Source organism: Pseudorca crassidens, chromosome X, assembly GCF_039906515.1.
Source record: "Pseudorca crassidens isolate mPseCra1 chromosome X, mPseCra1.hap1, whole genome shotgun sequence".
Lineage (NCBI taxonomy): Eukaryota > Metazoa > Chordata > Mammalia > Artiodactyla > Delphinidae > Pseudorca > Pseudorca crassidens.
The window spans coordinates 72,791,867-72,818,433 of record NC_090317.1 but is presented as its reverse complement, the minus strand read 5'-3'; the positions used below and the strand labels follow the sequence as shown (position 1 = coordinate 72,818,433).

Genomic DNA, 26,567 nt, shown 5'->3' with positions numbered 1-26,567 from the left:
TTGATCACTCTTTCCTCCTTGAAACACATTTGGCTTCCAAGACACCACATCATCCTTGTTTTCCCCTACCTCATGGATTACTCCCTTTCATTGTCCTTTACTGGTTCCTCTTCTTTTCTCCAAACCATTAATGTTTGAGGGTTTCAGGCTCAGTCTCTGGTCCTCATCTCTACTGCATATATACTCACTCCCTTGGTGATGACATCCCAGTCTCATAGCTTTATATACCATCTATATATTAATGACTCTTATTAAACTTTTCTCTTCAGCCCAGACCTCTTTCACAACTCCGGAGTCATATATACAACTGACTATTCAGATCTCTACTTGGATAGTCTAATAGACATCTCAAATGCATCATGTCCAAACTGAACTCCTGATTTTCACCCCAACCGTACTCTATTTGCAGCCTTTCCTAGTTCAACTGATGGCAACTCCACTTGATGACCCAGTCTCTTTCTCTTATACCCATCATCCAATCTGTCAGCAAATTCTGTTATCATTTACCTCCACTGTTATCTCCCTTATCTGAGTCACCTTAATCTTCCCTGGATTACTTCGAAAACTTCCTAACAGGTCTCCTTGCTTGGTTTTTTTATGGTCTATTTTCAATAAAACAGCCAAGATGAAAGTCAAATCATGTCACTGCTCTGTTAAAAACCTTCCAATGGTTCCCCATGTCATTCAGAGTAAAAGTCAAAGTCCTTTCACTGGCCTATAAGGATCTACATAATCCAAACTATCACCTCTCTGACTTCATCTCTCACTAATCCCACCCTTTATTCATTCTAGCCATACTTGCTTCCTTGATACATACCTTAGGGCCTTTGTATTGGCTGTTACCTCTGCCTGTATTACTCTTCCTCTTCACTCCCCCCATATATCTACAGGGCTAACTCCCTCAACAATTTCAAGTCTTTGTACAAATGTCATCTCCTCGATGAGACCTATCTTCACCACCCTATTTAAAAAAAATAACTCACACCAATCCCAGAGGATTGTTATCCTGCTCTATTTTTCTATATTATCATCTTCTAACATATTATATAATTTCTTATTTATTATGCCTATTATTATCTTCTCTCCTCCTGCTTGAATGTTAGCTCCAAGAAGGCGTATCACTGTTTTGTTTACTAATTTATCCCAAGAGACTATAACAGTGCCTGGCACTTAGTAGGTGCTCAATAAATATTTGCTGAATGAATGATAGTTTCACTAGCACTTGAAATGCCTTTTGCAAAGCAATTGTAGTAAGTAAAAACTGGATTCCACCCTTGTTCTTTTGTAGAGATATATTCAGTTTCCTGGGTTTGGCTCATCCATCCTTCCTTCCATCTTCTAATTCAAACTACTTGAGGCTTTTTTTTTTCCTGATTCTTTCTCCTCTATTAAAATTATTTTCCTTTTCAGAAATATAGTTCTATAATTCTTCCACTGGCTTTCTTCTGCTTTCTATCAAATGTAACTTTATAAACCTTCCTTTAAAAAGATATTTGCCTTTGGGTTCCCCATTAGAGATTTTTCTCTCATTTCCTGCACAAGCACATCATGTATCTACATCTGCCAAATATTTTTCCTCTTCCAAGAGTTCTATTATCCTATTCATTAACATCAAAACATATCATTCAAAACTGTATTCAGCTACTACTTTGGGCAAGATATTGGGCAAGGGACTAGAAATATGGCCCTCAAGGACTTTATAAGTCAAGTTAGACAGACAATCCATGCATTAGCAATATAAGGCAGTATATATGATACAGACCAAATAACTAGCATACACGTTAAAAATTACTGAAACTTAGAGTAGAACGAGAGCAATTGAGGACTGGAATTGATTTGGGAAGTCTCTACAGCGGAAGGAAATCTTAAGTTGGACTTTGAAAAGGTGGCATTTAAATAAGAACATTTCTTAAAAGATGGGATGGTATGAACCAGACACAGAAAAAGGAATGTGACTGGCCTGTTTGACAGACACTGTATTTGCTTGGAGTTATAGAGGGCCTGTGCCTCCACCATTCTAGATCCTGTGCCTAACGTAATGGTGGCTTACATCACTATAATGATGATACAGGGGAGTAATATGAGATAAAGTAGAAGAGACAGCTGTGGCCAGATTGTATATCGTTAATAAGAACAGAAACACTATATGCGTAGATCAAGCTTCTTTAATTACAAATCACATTTTCAGCCATCCTCTTAGTCAATTTTCACAATAACACTGGAGTTAGGTATTATCTTTATTTTACAAATGATGAAATTAAGATTCAAAGAAGGGAAGAACTTAATTGGCAGAGCCAGAATTCAAACCTAGTCTATCACCTAGTCCAAGAGCTCCACAGTTGCTACAATGCTTCTCCTAATCCTGTATATTACTAAGACCAGAATTTTGCAAGTAAACAAAGGAGGTGCAAGTATTTAATACTTCTAAACTAAAGTCGCTTTCTGGTTACAAACTAAAAAGCTCCATTAAGATTTAAACTGTGTTTTTTTTTTTTTTTTTGCAAACTGATGATAAAGATAAGTTTCCAAATAGATGACTATTTTTTTGCATGGTATAGCACTTCAAATCTCAAGTTTCTAATAAAAGTTAATGTTTTGCTATGCTTAGTTTTTCTGTTGTTTTAAGCTCAAAACTATTACCTCACTTTGTTTTATTTACTTTTCTCTATATCATAAAGCAATGAAGAGAAATAAAGCAATTCTGCAACAAAGCTTGGTGTGAAAACAATGAGGCAAAATAGAGGGTAAAGAAAGGCCTCTCCTGTGCCTAACTGATGATGATTCCATTCTAATTGTCTCTGAAAATGGAAAAGAGGTAAAAATCTCATAGATGGGTACATAAGAATTACCTGAAGAGCACACTGGGCAGCTAAACTGAAGAACATGGAAACTAAACTTCTATTTGTAACTACATCATTCTCTTCTTGTTCTTCAGCTCTTAATAAATTCTCTGAAGGAGCAATTGCCTGCAAAGCTGAAAAACAAGGAAACAATTAAAAAATGAGATACTCTTATCAAAGATAATAGCTATCTCTGGTTAATTATATCCCAATGACTTTGGAATTTGTTTTAAGAGCATTAATATCTTTAAAATATAAATTTTCATAAAGTCATCTAAATTTCTAAACTGTCAAGGAGGACTTGAATGTCACAAAAATGCCCAACTAGGCAATTCACCTCTATGAATTTATTCCATGGATACATCCGAAAAGTGAATAAAAACATACAAATATGTTCACACAGCAATTTTTTGTAAGAGTGAAATATGGAATGAACCTAAATTTCATCAATAATGTATGGGTTAAATACAATTTGGCACATCCACATAGTGGATTCTAATACAGAATAAAGTAAAAAAAAAGAATGGTGGTATTATATTTCCTTATATGTCTTGAAGTTAGACCATGATAAGTTAGATATATATGTACTATAGGCCTTAAGTAACAACTAAAATAACAAAACAAAAAGTTATACCTAATAAGCCAAAGAATGAGATAAACATAATTATAAAATATTAATTAATCTAAAAGAAGGGCAGAAAAAAGAAAAATGGCAACAAAGACCAGATAGGACAACTAGAAGACAAATAACAAGATGCTAAATTTAAACTTAGCCATATCAGTAATCACGTTAAAATATAAATGGTCTAGGGCTTCCCTGGTGGCGCAGTGGTTGAGAGTCCGCCTGTCGATGCAGGGGACACGGGTTCGTGCCCTGGTCCGGGAAGATCCCACATGCCACGGAGCGGCTAGGCCCGTGAGCCATGGCCACTGAGCCTGCGAGTCCAGAGCCTGTGCTCCGCAACGGGAGAGGCCACAACAGTGAGAGGCCCATGTACCGCAAAAAAAATAAAAAATAAAAAATAAAAATATATATATATATATATATATATATATATATATATATATATATATATATATATATATATATATATATATAAATGGTCTAGATGATCCAATTAAAAGACAGAGATAGAGAGACCTTTAAGATGGTGGAGGGGTAAGACGTGGAGATCACCTTCCCCCCCACAAATACATCAGAAATACATCTACTTGTGAAACAACTCCTAGAGAACACCTACTGAACGCTGGAAGAAGACCTCAGACTTCCCAAAAGGCAAGAAAATACCCATGTACCTGGGTAGGGCAAAAGGAAAAAGAAAAAACAGAGACAAAAGAATAGGGACAGGACCTGCACCTCTGGGAGGGAGCTGTGAAGGAGGAAAAGTTTCTATACACTAGGAAGGCCCTTCACTGGCAGAGACTGGGGGCGGGGGGGTTGGAGGGGAAGCTTCAGAGCCATGGAGGAGAGTGCAGAAATAGGGGTGCAGAGGGCAAAGTGGAGAGATTCCCGCACAGAGGATCAGTGCCGACCAGCACTCACCAGCCTGAGAGGCTTGTCTGCTCACCCGCTGGGGTGGGCAGGGGCTGGGAGCTGAAGCTCCGGAGTCGGACGTCAGGTCCCAGGGAGAGGACTGGGGTTGGCTGGCTGAACACAGCCTGAAGGGGGCTAGTGCACCAAAGCTAGACGGGAGGGAGTCTGGGAGAAAGTCTGGAACTGCCTAAGAGGAAAGAGACCATTGTTTCAGGGTGTGCAAGGAGAGGCAATTCAGACCACTGCCTAAACAAGCTCCAGAGACAGATGAGAGCCGCGTTTATCAGCACAGACACCAGAGACGGGCATGAAACGTTAAGGCTGCTGCTGCAGGACCAAGAAGCCTGTGTGCAAGCACAGGTCACTATCCACACAGCCCCTCCCGAAAGTCTGTGCAGCCCACCACGGCCAGGGTCCCATGATCCAAGGACAACTTCCCCAGGAGAACATACGGCATGCCTCAGGCTGTTGCAACTTCACGCTGGCCTCTGCCGCCACAGGCTCGCCACACATTCCGTACCCCTCCCTCCCCCTGGCCTGCGTGAGCCAGAGCCCCTTAATCAGCTGCTACTTTTTTTCCGTCTGAGCGGAAAAACAGATGCCCTCAGGAGACCTACACACAGAGGCGGAGCCAAATCCAAAGCTGAATCCCAGGAGCTGTGCGAACAAAGAAGAGAAAGGGAAGGTTCTCCCAGCAGCCTCAGGAGCAGTGGATTAAATCTCCACATTCAACTTGATGTACCCTGCATCTCTGTAATACCTGAATAGACAACGAATCATCCCAAAATTGAGGCGGTGGATTTTGGGAGCAAATGTAGACTTGGGGTTTGCTTTCTGCATCTAATTTGTTTCTGGTTTTATGTTTATCGTATTTCAATATTTAGAGTTTATAATCACTGGTAGATTTGTGTATTGACTTGGTTGCTCTCTTCCTTTTTTTTAATATATAGATACATATACTTTTTCCTTTTTCACTTTTCATGCGTGTATATGTGTATGTGATTTTGTCTGTATAGGTTTGCTTTCACCATTTGTCCTAGGGTTCTGTCTGTCCATTGTTTTGGTTTTCTTTTTTACTATAGTTTTTAGCACTTGTTATCATTGTTGGATTGGTTTTTTGGTTTGGTTGCTCTCTTCTTTCTTTCTTTTTTTATTACTTTTTAATGTTTAATATTTTATTTTAATAATTCCATTTTATTTTATTTTTCTTTCTTTCTTTCCTTTTTTCTCCTTTTCCTCCGAGCTGTGTGGCTGACAGGGTGTTGGTGCTCCAGCTGGGTGTCAGGCCTGTGCCTCTGAGGTGGGAGACCCGAGTTCAGGACATTGGACCACAGGAGACCTCCCTGCTCCATGTATTATCAAACAGCGAAAGCTCTCCCAGAGATCTCCATCTCAACGCTACGACCAGCTCCACTCAATGACCAGCAAGCTACAGTGCTGGACACCTTATGCCAAACACCTAGCAAGACAGGAACAAAACACGACCCACTAGCAGAAAGGCTGCCTAAAATCATAATAAGGTCACAGACACCCCAAAACACACCACCGGGCATAGTCCTGCCCATCAGAAAGACAAGATCCAGCCTCATCCAACAGAACACAGGCACCAGTCAGCTCCACCAGGAAGCCTACACAATCCACTGAACCAAACTTACCCACTGGGAGCGGACACCAAAAACAACAAGAACTAAGAACCTGCAGCTTGCAAAAAGAAGACGGCAAACACGGTAAGTTAAGCAAAATGAGAAGAAGAGAAACACACAGCAGATGAAGGAGGAAGGCAAAAACCCACCAGACCTAACAAGTGAAGACGAAATAGGCAGTCTACCTGAAAAAGAATTCAGAATAATGATAGTAAAGATGATCCAAAATTTTGCAAATAGAATGGAGAAAATACAAGAATCATTTAACAAGGATCAAAAGGAACTAAAGAGCAAACAAAGAATGATGAACAACACAATAATAAATGAAATTAAAATTCCCTAGAAGGAATCAATAGTAGAATAACTGAGGCAGAAGAACGGAAAAGTGACCTGGGAAATAAAATAGTGGAAATAACTACCACAGAGCAGAATAAAGAAAAGAGAATGAAAAGAATTCAGGACAGTCTCAGAGACCTTTGAGACAACATTAAATGCACCAACATTCGAATCATAGGGGTCCCAGAAGAAGAAGAGAAAAAGAAAGGGACTGAGAAAATATTTGAAGAGATTATAGTTGAAAACTTCCGTAATATGGGAAAGGAAATAGTCAATCAATTCCAGGAACTGCAGAGAGTCCCATACATGATAAATCCAAGGAGAAACATGTGAAGACAAATATTAATCAAACTATCAAAACTTAAATGAAAAGAAAAATTATTAAAAGCAGCAGGGGAAAAGCAACAAATAACATACAGGGGAATCCCCATTAGGTTAACAGCTGACCTTTCAGCAAAAACTCTGCAAGCCAGAAGGGAGTGGCAGGACATATTTAAAGTGATGAAAAGAAAAAACCTACAACCAAGATTACTCTACCCAGCAAGGATCTCACTGAGATTCAACAGAGAAATTAAAACCTTGACAGACACACAAAAGCTAAGAGAATTCAGCACGACCAACCCAGCTTTACAATAAATGCAAAGGCAACTTCTCTAGGCAGGAAACACAAGAGAAGGAAAAGACCTACAATAACAAACCCAAAACAATTAAGAAAATGGTAATAGGAACATACATATCGATAACTACCTTAAATGTAAATGGATTAAATGCTCCAACCAAAAGACACAGACTGGCTGAATGGATACAAAAATAAGACCCATATATATGCTGTCTACAAAAGACCCACTTCAGACCTAGGGACACATACAGACTGAAAGTGAGGGGATGGAAAAAGATACTCCACGCAATTGGAAATCAAAAGAAAGCTGGAGTAGCAATTCTCATATCCGACAAAATAGACTTTAAAATAAACACTATTAAAAGAGACAAAGAAGGACACTACATAATGATCAAGGGATCAATCCAAGAAAAACATATAACAATTGTAAATATTTATGCTCCTAACAGCAAATGCTAACAGCCATAAAAGGGGAAATCGACAGTAACACAGTCATAGCAGGGGACTTTAACACACCACTTTCACCAACGGACAGATTATCCAAAATGAAAATAAATAAGGAAACCAAGCTTTAAATAATATACTAAACAAGACGACTTAACTGATAATTTACAGAATTATTGCATCCAAAAACAACAGAATACATTTTCTTCTCAAGTGCTCATGCAACATTCTCCAGGACAGATCATACTGTGGGTCAGAAATCAAGCCTTGCTAAATTTAAGAAAACTGAAATTGTATCAAGTATCTTTTCTGACCACAAAGCTATGAATCTAGATATCAATTACAGAAAAAAATCTGTAAAAAGTACGAACATGTGGAAACTAAAAAATACACTATTATATAACCAAGAGGTCACTGAAGAAATCAAAGAGGAAATCAAAAAATACCTAGAGACAAATGACAATGAAAACATGACGACCCAAAACCCATGGGATGCAACAAAAGCAGTTCTAAGAGGGAAGTTTACAACAATACAATCCTACCTCAAGAAACCAGAAACATCTCATATAAACAACCTAACTTTACACCTAATGCAGTTAGAGAAAAAAGAACCAAAAACCCCCAAAGTTAGCAGAAGGAAAAAAATCATAAAGATCAGATCAGAAATAAATGAAGAAATGAAGGAAACGACAGCAAAGATCAATAAAACTAAAAGCTGGTTCTTTGAGAAGACAGACAAAATTGATAAACCATTAGGTAGCCTCATCAAGAAAAGAAGGGAGAAGACTCAAATCAGTAGATTTAAAAATGAAAAGAAAGTAACAACTGACACTGCAGAAATACAAAGGATCATGAGAGATTACTACAAGCAACTATATGCCAATAAAATGGACAACCTGGAAGAAATGGACAAATTCTCAGAAATGCACAACCTTCGGAGACTGAACCAGGAAGAAATAGAAAATATAAACAGACCAACACAAGCAGTGAAATTGAGACTGTGATTAAAAATCTTCTAACATAAAAAGCCCAGGACCAGAAAGCTTCACAGGTGAACTCTAACATATATTTAGAGAAGAGCAATACCTATCCTACTCAAACTCTTCCAAAATATAGCAGAGGGAGGAACACTCCCAAACTCATACTATGAGGCCAACATCACCCTGATACCAAAACCAGGCAAAGATGTCACAGGGCTTTCCTGGTGGCACACTGGTTGAGAGTCCGCCTGCCGATGCAGGGTACACGGGTTCGTGTCCCGGTCCAGGAAGATCCCACATGTCGCAGAGCGGCTGGGCCTGTGAGCCACGGCCACTGAGCCTGCGCGTCAGGAGCCTGTGCTCTGCGGCGGGAGAGGCCACGGCAGTGAGAGGCCCGCGTACCGCCAAAAAACAAAAACAAAGATGTCACAAGGAAAGAAAACTACAGGCCAATATCACTGATGAACATAGATGCAAAAATCCTCAACAAAATACTCGCAAGCAGAATCCAACAGCAAATTAAAAGGATCATACACCATGATCAAGTGGGGTTTATCTCAGGAATGCAAGAATTCTTCAATATATGTAAATCAATCAATGTGATAAACCATATTAACAAATTCAAGGAGAAAAACCATATGATCATCTCATTAGATGCAGAAAAACCTTTTGACAAAATTCAACACACATTTATGATAAAAACCCTCCAGAATGTAGGCATAGAGGGAACTTACCTCAACATAATAAAGGCCATATATGACAAACCCACAGCCAACATCGTTCTCAATAGTGAAAAACTGAAACCATTTCCTCTACGATCAGGAACAAGACAAGGTTGTCCACTCTCACCATCAATATGCAACATAGTTTTAGAAGTTTTAGTCACAGCAATCAGAGAAGAAAAAGAAATAAAAGGAATCCAAATGGGAAAAGAAGAAGTAAAGCTGTCACTGTTTGCAGATGACATGATACTATACATAGAGAATCCTAAAGATTCTATCAGAAAACTACTAGAGCTAATGAATGAATTTGGTAAAGTAGCAGGACACAAAATTAATTAATGCACAGAAATCGCTTGCATTCCTATACACTAAAGATGAAAAATCTCAAAGAGAAATTAAGGAAACACTTCCATTTACCACTGCAACAAAAAGAATAAAATACCTAGGAATAAACCTACCTAAGGAGACCTGTACGCAGAAAACTATAAGACAATGATGAAAGAAATTAAAGCTGATACACACAGATGGAGAGATATACCATGTTCTTGGATTGGAAGAATCAACACTGTGAAAATGACTATACTACCCAAAGCAATGTACAGATTGAATGCAATTCCTATCCAACTACCAATGGCATTTTTCATAGAACTAGAAGAAAAAATTTCACAACTTGTAGGGAAACACAAAAGACCCCGAATAGCCAAAGCAATCTTGAGAAAGAAAAACGGAGCTAGAGGAATCAGGCTCTGGACTTCAGACTATACTACGAGGCTACAATAATCAAGACAGTATGGTACTGGCACAAAAACAGAAACATAGATCAATGGAACAGGATAGAAAGCCCAGAGATAAACCCATGTACATATGGTCACCTTATCTTTGATGAAGGAGGCAAGAACATACAATGGAGAAAAGACAGACTCTTCAATAAGTAGCACTGGGAAAACTGGACAGTACATGTAAAAGAATGAAATTCGAACACTCCCTAACACCATACACAAAAAAAACTCAAAATGGATCACCATACACAAAACTAAACTCAAAATGGATTAAAGACCTAAATGTAAGGCCAGACACTATCAAACTCTTAGAGGAAAACATAGGCAGAACACTCTATGACATAAATCACAGCAAGATCCTTTTTGACCCACCTCCTAGAGAAATGGTAATAAAAACAAAAATAAACAAATGGGACCTAATGAAACTTAAAATCTTTTGCATAGCAAAGGAAAACACAAACAAGATGGAAAGAGAACCCTCAGAATGGGAGGAAATGTTTGTAAATGAAGCAACTGACAAAGGATTAATCTCCAAAATATACAAGCAGCACATGCAGCTCAGTATAAAAAAAACACAAACAACCCAGTCCACAAATGGGCAGAAGACCTAAATAGACATTTCTCCAAAGAAGATATACAGATTGCCAAAAAACACATGAAAGGATGCTCAACATCACTAATCATGAGAGAAATGCAAATCAAAACTACAATGAGGTATCAGCTCACACCAGTCAGAATGGCCAGCATCAAAAAATCTACAAACAGTAAATGTTGGAGAGGGTGCGGAGAAAAGTGAACCCTCTTGCACTGTTGTCGGGAATGTAAATTGATACAGCCACTATGGAGAACAGTATGGAAGTTCCTTATAAAACTAAAAATAGAACTACCATATGACCCAGCAATCCCACTACTGGGCATATACCCTGAGAAAACCATAATTTAAAAAGAGACATGTACCAAAATGTTCACTGCAGCTCTATCTACAGTAGCCAGGACATGCAAGCAACCTAAGTGTGCACTGACAGATGAAGGCATAAAGAAGATGTGGCGCATATATACAATGGAATATTACTCATCCATAAAAAGAAACGAAATTGAGTTATTTGTAGTGAGGTGGACGGACCTAGAGTCTGTCATACAGAGTGAAATAAGTCAGAAAGAAAAACAAATACTGTATGCTAACACATATATATGGAATCTAAAAAAAAATATATGGTTCCGAAGATCCTAGGGGCAGGACAGGAATAAAGATGCAGATGTAGAGAATGGACTTGAGGACATGGGGATTGGGAAGGGTAAGCTGGGACGCAGTAAGAGAGTGGCATGGACATATATACACTACCAAATGTATAACAGATAGCTAGTGGGAAGCAGCCACACAGCACAGGAAGATAAGCTTGGTGCTTTCTGACCCCCAGAGGGGTGGGAGGGAGACGCAAGAGGGCGGAGATATGGGGATATATGTGTATGTATAGCTGATTCATTTTGTTATAAAGCAGAAAGTAACACACCATTGTAAAGCAATTATACTCCAATAATGATGTAAAAAAAAAAAGACAGGTAGATTGAATTGAAGAAAGCAACTTTAAACTATATGCTACCTACAAGAAACACACTTTAAATATAAAGCCAAAATTGGTTAAAAGAAAATGATAGGATAATATATATATAGTAGAGATAATCAAAAGAAAGCTGGAGGGGTTATATTAATATCAGACAAAATAGACTTCAGAGCAAAGATTATTACCAGTGGTAGTAGGTTATTTCATGATGATAAAGGAATCAATTCATTATGAGGACATAATCCTAAATGTTTATGTATCCAATAACAAAATTTCAAAATACAAGAAGCAAAAACTGATAGAACTATGAGGAGTAATAAACAAATCCATAATTATTGTCCAAGATTTCAATAACCTCTCTCAAATAACTGACAGGAGAAGTAGACAGAAAATCAGCAAGGATATTTAACACTATTAATCAACTTTACCTGACTGACATTTATAGAACACTTGACCTTACACCAGCAAAATACACATTCCTCTCTGGTGCACATGGAACATTTACCAAGAAAGAGAATATTCTGAGCCATATAAAAAGCATCAACATATTTTAAAAGATTCAAGTCATACAAACTTATGATCTTACACTAAAACAGAATTAAATTAATAGAAAAGTTCTCTGGAAATCTGCAAATGTTTGGAAAATAAATAGCATACTTCTAAATAATCCATGGGTTTACACTGGAGTCAACGGTCATATTGCAAAGTATTTTGAAATGAATTAAAATGAAAACACAATATATCAAAATTTGTGTATTGTCACTAAAGCAATACTTAGAAGGTAATTTAGAGCATTAACTGTTTATGTTAAACCAGAATAAAAGTCTTAAATCAATGACGTCAGCTTTCACCTTTGGAAACCAGAAAAGAAAGAGCAAATGAAACTCAAAGTAAGTAGAAGAATGGAAATGATAAAGATCAGAACATTAATAACTGAAATAGAAAACAGAAAAAAACAATAGAGAAAAATTAATGAAACCAAAAGCTGGTTCTTTGAGAGCAATAACATTGATCAACTTGTAGCCACTCTGACAGGGAGAAAAGAGAGAAGACACAAATTACAAATATCAGGAATGATAAAGGTGACATCACTAAAGATTTGACAGATGTCAGAAGGATAATGGATGATATAATGAATGACTTTAGGCCAATAATTTCAACAACTTAGATGAAACAGACAAATTTCTTGAAAGACACAAACTACCAAAGCTCAGTTTGGAAATAATAGATAACCTGAAGAAACCTTTTGTCTATTAAAGAAATTGAGTTTATAATTAAAAACCTTCTCATAAAGAAAACTCCAGCCCCAGATGGCTTCACTTGTGAACTCTAGCAAACATTTAACAAAGAAATAATACCAACTGAGCAACACAAATTCTTCTAGAAGATGGAAAAAGAGGGTGTATTTTCCAATTCATTCTATGTAGTAAGCATTACCCTAATTGCAAACCCGAAAACATTACAGGAAAACTAGAGACCAGTATCACTCATGGACACAGGTACAAATATCCTTAAACTGTTAGCAAATAAAATCTAACATTATATTTAAAAAAAGAACACATCATGACTAAGTGGAGCTTATCCCAGGAATGCAGCATTGGTTTATCTGTTGAAAAAAAATCAATGTAACTGACCATATTAACAAACTTTAAAAAAAAATGATCATTTCATTTCCAAATGTTTTCTCCCATTCTGCGGATTGTCTTTTTGTTTTGTTTATGGTTTCCTTTGCTGGGCAAAAGTTTTTAAGTTTAATTAGGTCCCATTTGTTCATTTTTGGTTTTTACTTTCATTACTCTAGGATGGGGATCAAAAAAGACGTTACTGTGGGGCTTCCCTGGTGGCACAGTGGCTGAGAGTCCGCCTGCCGATGCAGGGGACACGGGTTCGTGCCCCGGTCCGGGAGGATCCCACATGCCGCGGAACGGCTGGGCCCGTGAGCCATGGCCACTGGGCCTGTGCGTCCGGAGCCTGTGCTCCGCAATGGGAGAGGCCACAACAGTGAGAGGCCCGCGTACCGCAAACAAACAAACAAACAAACAAAAAAGATGTTACTGTGAGTTATGTCAAAGAGTGTTTTGCCTATTTTTTACTCTAGGAGTTTTATAGTATCCAGCCTTATATTTAGGTCTTTAATACATTTTGAGTTTATTTTTCTGTATGGTGTTAGGGAGTGTTCTAATTTCATTCTTTTACATATAGCCGTCCAGTTTTCCCAGCACCACTTACTGAAGAGATTGTCTTTTCTCCATTGTATATTCTTCCCTACTTTGTCATAGATTAGTTGACCATAGGTGTGTGGGTTTATCTCTGGACTTTCTATCCTGTTCCATTGATGTGTATTTCTGTTCTTGTGCCAGTACAAATTAATCTCTCCAAAATACACAAACAGCTCATGCAGGTCAATATCAAAAACAAAAAAAAACAAACAAAAAAAAACCCTGTCAAAAAATGGGCAGAAGGGCTTCCCTGGTGGCGCAGTGGTTGAGAATCCACCTGCCGATGCAGAGGACACGGGTTCATGCCCCTGTCTGGGAAGATCCCACATGCCGCGGAGTGGCTAGGCCCGTGAGCCATGGCCACTGAGCCTGCACTTCGGGAGCCTGTGCTCCGCAACGGGAGAGGCCACAACAGTGAGAGGCCCGCATACCGCAAAAAAGAAAAAAAAGGCAGAAGATCTAAATAAACATTTCTCCAAAGAAGACATACAGATGGCTAAAAAACACATGAAAAGATGCTCAACATCACTAATTATCAGAGAAATGCAAATCAAAACTACAGTGAGGTATCACCTCACACTGGTCAGAATGGCCATCATCAAAAAGTCTACAAACTATAAATGCTGGAGAGGGTGTGGAGAAAAGGGAACACTATTAGACTCTTAGTGGGAATGTAAACTGGTACAGCCACTATGGAGGACAGTATGCAGGTTCCTTAAAAAACTAAAAATAGAGCTAACATATGATCCAGCAATCCCACTCCTGGGCATATATCTGGAGAAAATCGTAATTCGAAAAGATACATGCACCCCAATGTTCACTGCAGCACTATTTACGGTAGCCAGGACGTGGAAGCAACCTAAATTTCCATCAACAGAGGAATGGATAAAGAAGATGTGGTACATATATACAATGGAATATTACTCAGCCATAAACAAGAATGAAATAATTCCATTGGCAGCAACATGGATAGACCTAGAGATTGTCATACTGAATGAAGTCAAAGACAAATATCATATGATATCGCTTATATGTGGAATCTAAAAAAAAGGTTACAAATGAACTTATCTACAAAACCAGAATAGAGTTACAGATGTAGAAAACAAACTTATGGTTCGGGGGTGGGGGGGATGGGTAAATTGGAAGACTGGGATTGACATACACACACTACTATATATAAAATAGATAACTAGTAAGGACCTGCTGTATAGCACAGGGAACTCTCCTCAATACTCTGTTATGGCCTATATGGGAAAAGAATCTAAAAAGGAGTGGATATATGTATAGGTATAACAGGTTCACTTTGCTGTACACCTGAAACTAACACAACATTGTAAATCAACTGTACTCCAAAAATGTTTTTAAAAAGTTGATCATTTCAATAGATGTAGAAAAATCATATGACCAAATTCAACATCCACTCCTGATTAAAAACTCCCTGGAAACTGGAAACAGGAAACAGAAGGGAACTTCCTCAACCTGATAAAAGGTATCTATGAAAAACCTACAGCTAACATCATACTTAATAATTGAAAACTGGATGCTTTCCCTCTAAAATCAGGAAAAAGTCAAGGATGTCTGCTTTTTACCAATTTTACTGGAGATTCTAACAAGTACAATAAAGTATGAAAAACTGTACCCAGATTGGACAGGAAGAAGTAAAATTGTCTTTATTCACAGACAACATAATAATCTACAAGAAAGCGACTGGAACTAGTGAGTTTAGCAACTCTGTAGGATACAAATCAATATACAAAAGTCAATTCTGTTTCTACATACTTGCGATGAACAGTCAGAAACTGAAGGATTTTTAAAAATGCCATTTGAAATAGCATAAAATATGGTATACTTAGCGATAAATCTGACAAAAGGTGCACAAAACCTTATATGTTGAAAGACAGAAAAGATTGCTGAGAGAAATTAAAGATCTAAATATAACTTGTTCACAGGTTGGAAGATGTCAATTCTCTCCAAACTGATCTACAGAGTCAGTGTAATCCCAATCAATATTTACCTTTGTAGAAACTGAAAAACTTATTTAAAATTTAAAATTCACAGAGATATACAAAGGACTTAGAATAGCCCAAACAATTTAAAAGAGAAGAATAAAGTTGGAGGACTAACACTACATGATTTCAAATTTACTACATAGCTACATTAATCAAGACAGTGTGGGAATGGGGTAAAGAGGAGTAGTTCCGTGGAACAGAATGAAGAGTCCAGAAGAGACCCATGCACATATGACAACTGATTTTCATTAAAGGTACAAAGGCAATCAGTTGGGAAAGGACAGAATTTTTAAATAAATGAAGCTGGAATGATTAGGTAACCATGTGCAAAAAAAAATGAACTTCAATCCACACCTTAAGTCAAATATAAAAAATTAATGCAAAATGGACCACAGAACTAACCACAAACTTAAACCTAAAACTGTAAAATTTCTTGAAGAAAACAGGGAAAATTTTTTGTGACCATGGATTAGGTAAAGATTTCTTAGATACAATACCAAAAAATCCATAAAAGAAGATAAATTAGACTTCATCATCTTGTCATGAAATGCACTGATAAGAAAATAAAAAGAAAAATTTGTAAAACACATATCTGACAAATAACTTGTATCTAGAATATATAAAGAACTTCGAAACTCAATAAGAACACAAAGCTTCTTATAGAAAACTGGGCAAAAGATCTGTACAAACACTCCACCAAAGAAGATATATGGATGTCAAATATTGGACACTGTGGAAATGCTAATTATAATCACAGTACTATATCTCTACCTCATTATTAGAATGGTTAAAGAAATTTATCAGTAGACAATTCCAAGTGCTGGTGAGGCTGTAGATCAACTCGAACTTTCATACATAGCTAGTTAGAACATAAAACTGTACAGCCACTTTAGAAAAGAGTTTGGCAGTTTCTAACAAAGTTAAACATATACTTACAACCCAGCAAACCCATTCCTCGATATTTACCCTAGAGAAGTGAAATATTGTCATCACACAAAATCTGTAAACAGATGTTTATAGCACCTTTATTTATAATCACCCAAACCGGAAACCATCCAAATATCCTTCAACTGGTAAATGTATAAATTTTGGTACATCCATACTTACGAAATACTACTTAGCAATAAAAAAGAACAAACTATGGGAACACACAACAGTATGAATGAGTTTCAAATGTATTATGCTAAGTGAAAGAAGGCTCAAAAAGCTTCATACTATATGATTCCATTTATATGACATTCTGGAAAAGGCAAAATTATAGGGATAGAAATGAGATTAGTAGGAATCAGGGCTGGAAGTGGTGGGAAGGAGTGACAACAAAGGGGCCTGAGTTAATTTTTTGTTCTATATCTTGATTGTGGTGCTGGCTACATGACTGTAAGCAATTGTCAGAACTCATAGAATTACTAATATAAATAAACCTTATAAAATCATACACTAGGCAAGAGTAAATTTTATTGTATGTATTTTCAATAAACATGACTAAAAAGTGGACACAGATAACTGGGGAAGAAATGAAAATACTGACCTAATGCTATGCTTAAAAAGTAAAATAGGGCTTCCTTGGTGGCGCAGTGGTTGAGAGTCCACCTGCTGATGCAGGGGACACGGGTTCGTGCCCCAGTCCGGGAGGATCCCACATGCCACGGAGCGGCTGGGCCCGTGAGCCATGGCTGCTGAGCCTGCGCGTCCGGAGCCTGTGCTCCACAACGGGAGAGGCCACGGCAGTGAGAGGCCCGTGTACCGCAAAAAAAAAAAAAAAAAGTAAAATAATTTTATTTAATAGAATGTTAAAAGAAAAGCCTTAATAGGAAATCTGCCTAAGTGCCCATCATCGGATGAATGGATAAAGAAGATGTGGCACATATATACAATGGAATATTACTCAGCCATAAAAAGAAACGAAATTGAGCTATTTGTAATGAGGTGGATAGACCTAGAGTCTGTCATACAGAGTGAAGTAAGTCAGAAAGAAAAAGACAAATACCGTATGCTAACACATATATATGGAATTTAAGAAAAAAAATGTCATGAACAACCTAGGGGTAAGACAGGAATAAAGACGCAGACCTACTGGAGAACGGACTTGAGGATATGGAGAGGGGGAAGGGTGAGCTGTGACAGGGCGAGAGAGAGTCATGGACATATACACACTAACAAACGTAAGGTAGATAGCTAGTGGGAAGCAGCCGCATGGCACAGGGATATCGGCTCGGTGCTTTGTGACAGCCTGGAGGGGTGGGATAGGGAGGGTGGGAGGGAGGGAGACGCAAGAGGGAAGACGTATGGGAACATATGTATATGTATAACTGATTCACTTTGTTATAAAGCAGAAACTAACACACCATTGTAAAGCAATTATACCCCAATAAAGATGTTAAAAAAAAAAAAAAGGAAATCTGGTTGTGTGGGGTTATTTTTTTTGCCATTTCTACTGGCAAAAGGTTCAAGTTTTTCTATACTTCAGCATAATATATCAAGAAAAACAAATGCCCAGAAGTCTCTAGTGAAAACCCTGATGATGGACATAACAGCAATATTAACCTTGATAAAGAGCTGATTCCAATTTGTTAGTCCTTAATTAACATACAGATATACTTTACTACCGTGGAACATTTCTTTTTCAAAGCAGAATAAATCATCTTTCTTTTTCTTACAGAGTGAATAACAGACTCCACTGCATATTTAGTAGGTATTCACAAATAGTTGCTTAATTGGACTAGTATAAATTCTGTTTGAACCCATTAACTCAAGCTTCTCAATTTCTCTACTTGTGCCCTTCACAAAGGGCAACCAGTCTGAAGCTCAAACAGCTCCAGGATTTGCTCAGCTACCCAGAGCTGAGCAGGAATAATATCACAGCACAGGTAAATCTGTGACCAAGTCAAGATACACGTGTGTGCAGACAACTAGCTAGGAAACTACGCTTAACTTAATGGAAAGGACAAAGCACTAATGGGATAAGGTTCATGTGAGCAACTGTACCACTGTCAACCCTGTGGAGAGAAACTACATTTCAGGGCCAGATCTCTCACCGATAACTTCCCAAATAAGTACAATCAAAAGGTATCCTGGAGACTTCTATTCTCTAATGACAATTCTTAAATGACTGCATTATAATTTCTCCCTGCTCTCACAGTTTTTTAAAGTTAATTTTTAATAGGCTGGTTCAAATGACAAAGTACAAAAAAGTATACAGGAACAAGACTTTCCCCCAATTCTTGCCCCACATCTGCCTAGTTCCTACTCCTTCAATAGGCAAACCCTGTTCTTTTATTTTTATGCAACCTTCCATAGTTTCTTTTTGTATGGTTGTATCATCTTTACATAGGAAAGCTAGCATATATATTCGACTCCATTGTCTTAAAAGCTATTTTTCTCTATTACGGCCAAAGAGAATTATTCTTTGTGTTAACAGTCAAATATAACTCATAAATAACATTTATACCTCTGTCAGAGTTGCCCTCTAGGATTGCAATCCTGAATACATAAAATTTAGTGAAAATATTTGTAGGATCACGTCGTTCAGCTTCTGTCACCGCCTCTTTAGCCTGAAAAAAGAAATATTGGGTTTCTTTTACAAAGCATATAAGGAAGACTTTACCATATTTTACTAATACTATTAACATAGTCACAATGGCTGAGGGATACTCATAATGAAAAGACATGAATCTGAGAAAAATCTTTGAAGAACTGTTCTATTAAAATGCTATGGAAATACTGAACTCTGCTTCTGAAAATAGGGCACATTATATATGTCAAACCAACCCTCCTACTGAAAACAACCAAGAAATGTTGGATAACGTTTTTTTTTTTAATTCCAAAAGCAAGTGACTAGTAAAGCAATTACCAAGCAATATCTAAGGAAAAGTGAGGTCCCAGAGAAGTAAATGGAGAATTAAAGCTACTTTTTTTTTTCCTGCTGGGCATTTGTAAACCTAGGCAAATGTTAACTTTAGTTTTAATGTACCTTACTAGGTCAGGAAAATAGACATCAAGGCTCAAGGGATCACACTCTTAGGCTAAGGGAAAACCAGAAGTAAACCCACTTTCATCCACATCCTCAGGGGACTGCAATGAAAGATAGATACCTTGGTTCTGAGAAGAATCCAACAAAATGGGGTAAGGAAAACCAGTCCCTAAGGTGTAATACAAACAGACTTTCTCATGTATTTACAGCCCCAAATTACATTATATGGGAGGCCAAAAGATGTCAAGCTATGAATTTAGTTTTCATTGGTCCCAAACATAGGAAGAAGCAAATGTAAATCCTCTCTGGGGGAAGACACCTTCATCTTAGGCTTCAAAATATTTCCATAAATAATTTTTCAAGAATCTTGAGTAGAAACATAAAAAAATCAAGCACAGTAGGAAACAAGACACCATAAATGAGAATCAGCAGAAACAGATTCTCAGGATGTAAATAAAAGAAGTATCAAAAACTGCCTATAAAACATCTCTGTTTTCAAAGTTTAAGGAAATAAAAGATATGCTCAAAAAGTATATAACTAGGTTGATATTCAATAGTACATATTGATACAGTTACAGTGGTTGTTTCCAGGTGGTATCCATTCTGACTGATTATTGCCCAAGCCGTATCAGTTGTTGAACACTTTGCACATCACACAAGTTTATAAGAAACAGAAACTATAAAATGTGACCTTGCTGATTTGGGCAAAAAGAACTACTTGAAATGAAAGATACAATAACCCAAATGGCAACATAATGGATAGGCTTACTAATAGCAATTTATAAGCAGATGAAGAGAAAATTAGTGAACTGAAAGATAAGACATAATAAATATGCAGCTAAAGTGCAGCAGAGAGAGACTACAAACATGGTGGACAGTTAAGTAAGGATTCTATTCTTTTAGGACAATCATTAAAAGAATACAAACAGTAATTAATTTCTACACTAGTAGAAGGGGGAACCAGGAAGTACAAAAAAATGAGGATAGTCTTTTTAAAACAATTGGTGCTGGAACAACTGGACATCCACATGCAAAAAAGAAAAAAAATCTGAGCACAGACCTTAAACCTTTCACAAAAATTAATTCAAAAACAATCGTAAATCTAAATGTAAGACCTCAAACTACAGAACTCTTAGAGGTAACATAGGGGAAAACTACGTGACATCTGGTTTACTGATGACTTTTTAAACAACACTGAAAGCACAATTCATGAAAGAAAAAAGAAGCTGGACTTCATTAAAATTAGAAACTTCTGCTCTGTGAAAGACACTGTTAAGAGAATGAAAAGGCAAGCCACAAAATGGGAGAAAATATTTGCAAAACACATATATGATAAAGGAATTAGGACACACCATTATAAAAATAAATCAAAAAGGAAAAAAGCAAGAGAGGAAGAAAGGAACTAAAAACTCAAACAATTAACAAGATGGGACTAGTAAGCACTTAACTATCAATATTTAAATGTAAATGAACTAAACTATCCAATCAAAGACACAGAGTGGCTGAATGGATAAAAGACAAACAAAAACAAGATCCAACAATGTGCTATCTACAAGAGACTAACTTTAGCTTTAAGGACACACATAAGCTGAAAGTGAAGAGATGGAAAAAGATATTCCATGCAAATGGTAACAAAAAGAGAGCAAGAGTGGCTATAATTATCAGACAAAATAGACTTTACTCAAAATCAGTCACAAGAGACAAAGAAGGACACCATATAGTGACAAAGGGGTCAATTCATCAAGAGGATATCACAACCGTATATACATACACATTCAACACTAGAGCAACTAAATATTTAAAGCAAACATTAACTGAACTGAAGGGAGTAATAGAAATAAATAACAGTAGGGAACATTTCAAAACCCACTTTCAACAATACATAGGTATCCAAACAGAAAATTAATCAATAGTGGACCTAACACTACAGACAAAACTGACCGAATAGACACATACAGAACATTCCATTCAACAGCACCAGAATATATATTCCTCTCACATACACAAGGAACATATTCTAGGATAAATCATATATTGGGCCAGAAAGCAAGCCTTAACAAATTTAAGAAGACTGTAATCATATCAAGTATCTTTTCCCACTGCAATGGCATGAAACTAGAAAAACATAACATGAAGAAAAATGAAAAATTTACAAATGCATGGAAATTAAACAACACACTCCTGAATAATCAACGGATCAAAGAAGAAATCAAAAGGCAAATCAGAAAGTATTCTGAGAACAAAAACAACAAAGAAAATATATCAAAGCTTAGGGAATGCAGCAAAGATAGTTCTAAGAAGGAAGTTTATAGCAATAAATGCCTACATTAAGAAAAGATCTCAAATAAACAACCTAACTTTACTTCTCAAGGAAGTATAAAGAAAAAACTAAGCCCAAATTTAGCAAGAGGGAATTAAAGATTAGAGCAGAAATAAATGAAATAGAGACTAGAAAGATAATAGAAAAAAATTAATGAAACAAAGTTAAACAGACAACCCACTAAGACTGAATCAGGAAGAAACAGAAAATCAGAACAGACCAATAATAAGGAGACTGAATCAGTAATCAAAAACGGCCCAACAAAGAAAATACCAGGACCAGATGGTTTTAGTGGTGATTTATATCAAACATTTGAAGAAGAAGAATTAATGCCAATCTTTCTCAAACTCTTCCAATTGAAGAGGGAACACTCCAAAACTCATATCACGAGGCCAGCATTACCCTGATACCAAAGTCAGATAAAAATACCACAAGAAAAAAGCAACAGGCCAATATCCCTGATGAATATAGATGCAAACATTCTCAACAAAATACTAGCAAACAGAATTCAACAGCCCATTAAAAAGATCATACACCATGATCAAGTGGAATTTATTCCTCGGATGCAAGGATGGTTCATACACAAATCAATAAAAATAATGCATTACAGTAAAAGAATGAAAGATAAAAATACTATGATTCTCTCAACAGATACAGATAAAGCATTTGACAAAATTCAACACTCTTTCATAATAAAAGCTCTCAAAAAACTGGGTATAAAAGGAGCCTATCTCAAAATAACAAAGGCCATATGACAAAAAAACAGCTAACAACATACTCAGTGGTGAAATGTGAAAGGTTTTCCTCTAAATTCAGGAACAAGACAAGGATGTTCATTCTCACGACTTCTGTTCAACATAGTACTTTTTTTTAGACCTAAGTAATTTATTTTTAATTTTTTTTTTTTTTTTTTGCGGTACGCAGGCCTCTCACTGTTGTGGCTTCTCCCGTTGCGGAGCATAGGCTCCAGATGCGCAGGCTCAGAGGCCATGGCTCACGGGCCTAGCCGCTCCACACCATGTGGGATCTTCCTGGACCAGGGCACGAACCCGTGTCCCCTGCATCGGCAGGCGGACTCTCAACCACTGCGCCACCAGGGAAGCCCTAAACTTTATTTTTAAGTTCTTTTTATTCAATTTAATTTTTATTTTATATTGGGGTATAGTTGATTTAAGTTCTTTTTATTCAATTTAATTTTTATTTTATATTGGGGTATAGTTGATTTACAATGTGTTGTTAGTTTCAGGTGTACGGCAAAGTGGTTCAATTATACATATACATATATCCATTCTTCTTCAGAGTCTTTTCGCATATAGATGATTAGAGAATATTGAGTAGAGTTCCCTGTGCTATACAGGACGTCCTTGTTGATTATCTATTTTATATATAGTAGTGTGCATATGTTGATCCCAAACTCCTAATTTATACCTCCCTCCACCTTTCCCGTTTGATAACCATAAGTTTGTTTTCAAAGTCTGTGAGTTGGTTTCTGTTTTGTAAATAAGTTCATTTGTATCATCTTTTTAGATTCCACATATAAGTGATCTCATATGATATTTGTCTTTCTCTGTCTTAGTTCACTTAGTATGATTATCTCTAGGTCCATCCATGTTGCTGCATTATGGATGGCGTTATTTCACTCTTTTTATGGCCGAGTAATACTCCACTGTACATATGTACAACACCGTCTTTATCCATTCCTCTGTCAATGGACATTTAGGTTCTTTCCATGTCTTGGCTTTTGTAAATAGTGCTGCAATAAATATTGGGGTGCATGTATCTTTTCAAATTATGGTTTTATCCAGATATATGCCCAGGAGTGGGACTGCTAGACCATATGGTAGTTCTATTTTTAGTTTTTTAAGAAAACTCCATACTGTTCTCCATAGTGGTTGTATCAATTTATATTCCCGCAAAGAGTGTAGGAGTGTTCCCTTTTCTCCACACTCTCTCCAGCATTTATTGTGGCTTTTTTTTTTTTTTTGGCGGTACGTGGGCCTCTCACTGCTGTGGCCTCTCCTGTTGCGGAGCACAGGCTCCAGACGTGCAGGCCCAGCGGCCATGGCTCACAGGCCTAGCTTCTCCACGGCATGTGGGATCCTCCCCGACCGGGGCACAAACCCGTGTCCCCTGCACTGGCAGGCGGACTTGCAACCACTGCGCCACCAGGGAAGCTCATGTTTGTGGCTTTTTGATGATGGCCATTCTGACAGGTGTGAGGAGATACATCACTGTACTACTGATTTGCGTTTCTCTAATAATTAGTGATGCTGAGCATCTTTTCATGTGCTTTTTGGCCATCTGTATGTCTTCTCTGGAGACATGTCTATTTAGGTCTTCAGCCCCTTTTTTGATTGGGTTGTCTGGTTTTTTTTGTTATTGAGCTGCATGAGCTATTTATACATTTTGGAGATTAATCCCCTGTTGGTCACTTTGTTTGCAAATATTTTCTCCCATTCTGTGGTTGTCTTTTCGTTTTGTTGACGGTTTCCTTTAATGTGCAAAAGTTTTTAAGTTTAATTAGGTCCCGTTTATTTTTGTTTTTATTTTCATTACTCTAGGGGTGGATCCAAAAAGATATTGCTGCAATTTATATCAAAGAGTGTTCTGCCTATGTTTTCCTCTAAGAGTTTTATAGTATCTGCTCTTACATTTAGATCGTTACAGTAAGTCCCCTACACACGAACAAGTTCCACTGCAAGAGCGCGTTCCTAAGTCCAATTTGTTTCTAAGTCCAACAAAGTTAGCCTAGGTACCCAACTAACAAAATCGGCTATATAGTACTGTACTGTAATAGATTTATAATACTTTTCACACAAATAATACATAAAAACAAGCAAACACAAAAAATAAAACATTTTAATCTTATAGTACAGTACCCTGAAAAGTACAGTAGTACACTACAACAGCTGGCATACACGTGCTGGCATCAAGTGAACAGGAAAAAGAGTTACTGACTGGAGGAGGGAGGGGAGGTGGGAGATGGTATAGCTGAAGGATCATCAGCCATAGGTGACGGAGGGCAAGTTGCAATTTCACTCATGCCTGACGCTGATGGCACAGGTTCTGGTTCCTTGCTGGATTCAATTCTATCTACTCTCTTGAAAAAAACAATCCAGTGATGTCTGGGTAGTAGCTCTTTTCTTCTCGTCATATATGACATGGTAGCACTGGATGGCATTCTGAATGGCTGCTGCAACCTTTGGGTATTGCTCTACGTTCGGGTCCTGTGCCTCAAAAACTAACAGTACCTCCTCATATAAAGAAAACCCCCTTGCCATTTCCTGCATCATGAATTTCTTTGGTTCTTCAGTTACTTTTTCTTCCTCTTGTCTCTCCTCATCCTTTCTCTGGGCCTCCAATTCCATCAGGTCTTCATTAGTAAGCTCCTCATGTTGCACAGAAAGGAGTTCAGTGAAGCTGTCCTCTTGCAGATATAGCTCCAGCTTCTTGCTGAGGGTCATGAAGTTGCTGAAGACCTCTTTGTACTCCTCATCCACATTCTCAAATCCACAAAAATCGTGAACAAACTGCGGCCAAAGGTTCTTCCAAACCCCATTCATGGTGACGGCCATAACCTTACGACAAGAAAAGTCAATGTTTTTTACGGCCTTACAGATGTTATAGTCCTTCCAAAATTGTCACAAGATTGTTCCTGACTGATCACTAACCTTTACTGTCTGATGAAAAGTGTGACATAAATGATATTTCTTGAAAGTCGCTATAACTCCCTGGTCCAAAGGTTGGATGAGCAACGTACTCAATAGCATTCAGTGGCAGATGCACTACTTTGACGTTGGGATGAAAGTCATCCATGAATGGGGAGTGGCCTGGAGCACTGTCGAGCAGCAAAAGAATGTTGAATGGGACGTCTTTCTCCAAGCAATATTTCTCTACCTCCAGGATAAAGTGGTGGAAAAACCAGTCATGGAAAATGGCCTGTGTAATCCAGGCTTTGGGGTTACTCTTCCACACAACAGGAAGAGAGCCCTTGGCTATGTTTTTAAGGGCTCTTGGGTTCTCTGAATGATAAACTAAGAAAGGCTTCAGCTTCAGATCATCAGAAGCATTGCCAACAGAGTTAGCCTATCCTTTGCTGCTTTATAGCCGGGCATCAACTTTTCCTTCTTACTGATGTAACTTTGATCTGGCATCCTCTTCCAGTACAGTCCTATCTCATCCACATTAAAACCCTGCTCAGGTAAATACGTGCCTTCATCAATAATTTCTCAAAGCGTTTCAGGAAATTCGCAGGCAGCTACCATATCTGCACTCACTGCCTTGCCACTTACTTTTATGTTGTGAAGGTTGGCTCTAGCCTTGAACCGACGAAACCACCCATGGCTGGTGTTAAAAGATGCTCCCTCTGATTCTTCGCCATGTTTCTTTCTCAAGTCTTTTAGGTTTCTCTTGAAGGCTTTTAGCTTTCTCTTGAATCAGCATTAAGCTGAACAGGACTCAATGCTGATGCTGATCCTGCATCCACACACTGAAAAGTTTCTTCATCTCCTCCACCACTTTTACACATTTCTTCGATATTACTGCCGACATCATCGGCACAGTAGACTTCACATGTTCCATGATCTTGTC

The 26,567-nt window shown here is 37.6% G+C and overlaps 1 protein-coding gene across 1 annotated transcript in view; it reads right to left on the bottom strand.

Annotated features, from left to right (window-relative positions):
• TEX11 (testis expressed 11) overlaps positions 1 to 26,567 on the bottom strand; it is a 348,555-nt gene that overhangs the window by 88,186 nt on the left and 233,802 nt on the right. Inside the window, exons 16-17 of the mRNA XM_067724324.1 lie at positions 19,136 to 19,238; positions 2,850 to 2,974 (exon numbers count right to left, since the gene is read on the bottom strand). Coding sequence (XP_067580425.1) covers positions 2,850 to 2,974; positions 19,136 to 19,238 — 228 coding nt within the window. The remainder of the gene's footprint in view (positions 1 to 2,849; positions 2,975 to 19,135; positions 19,239 to 26,567) is intronic.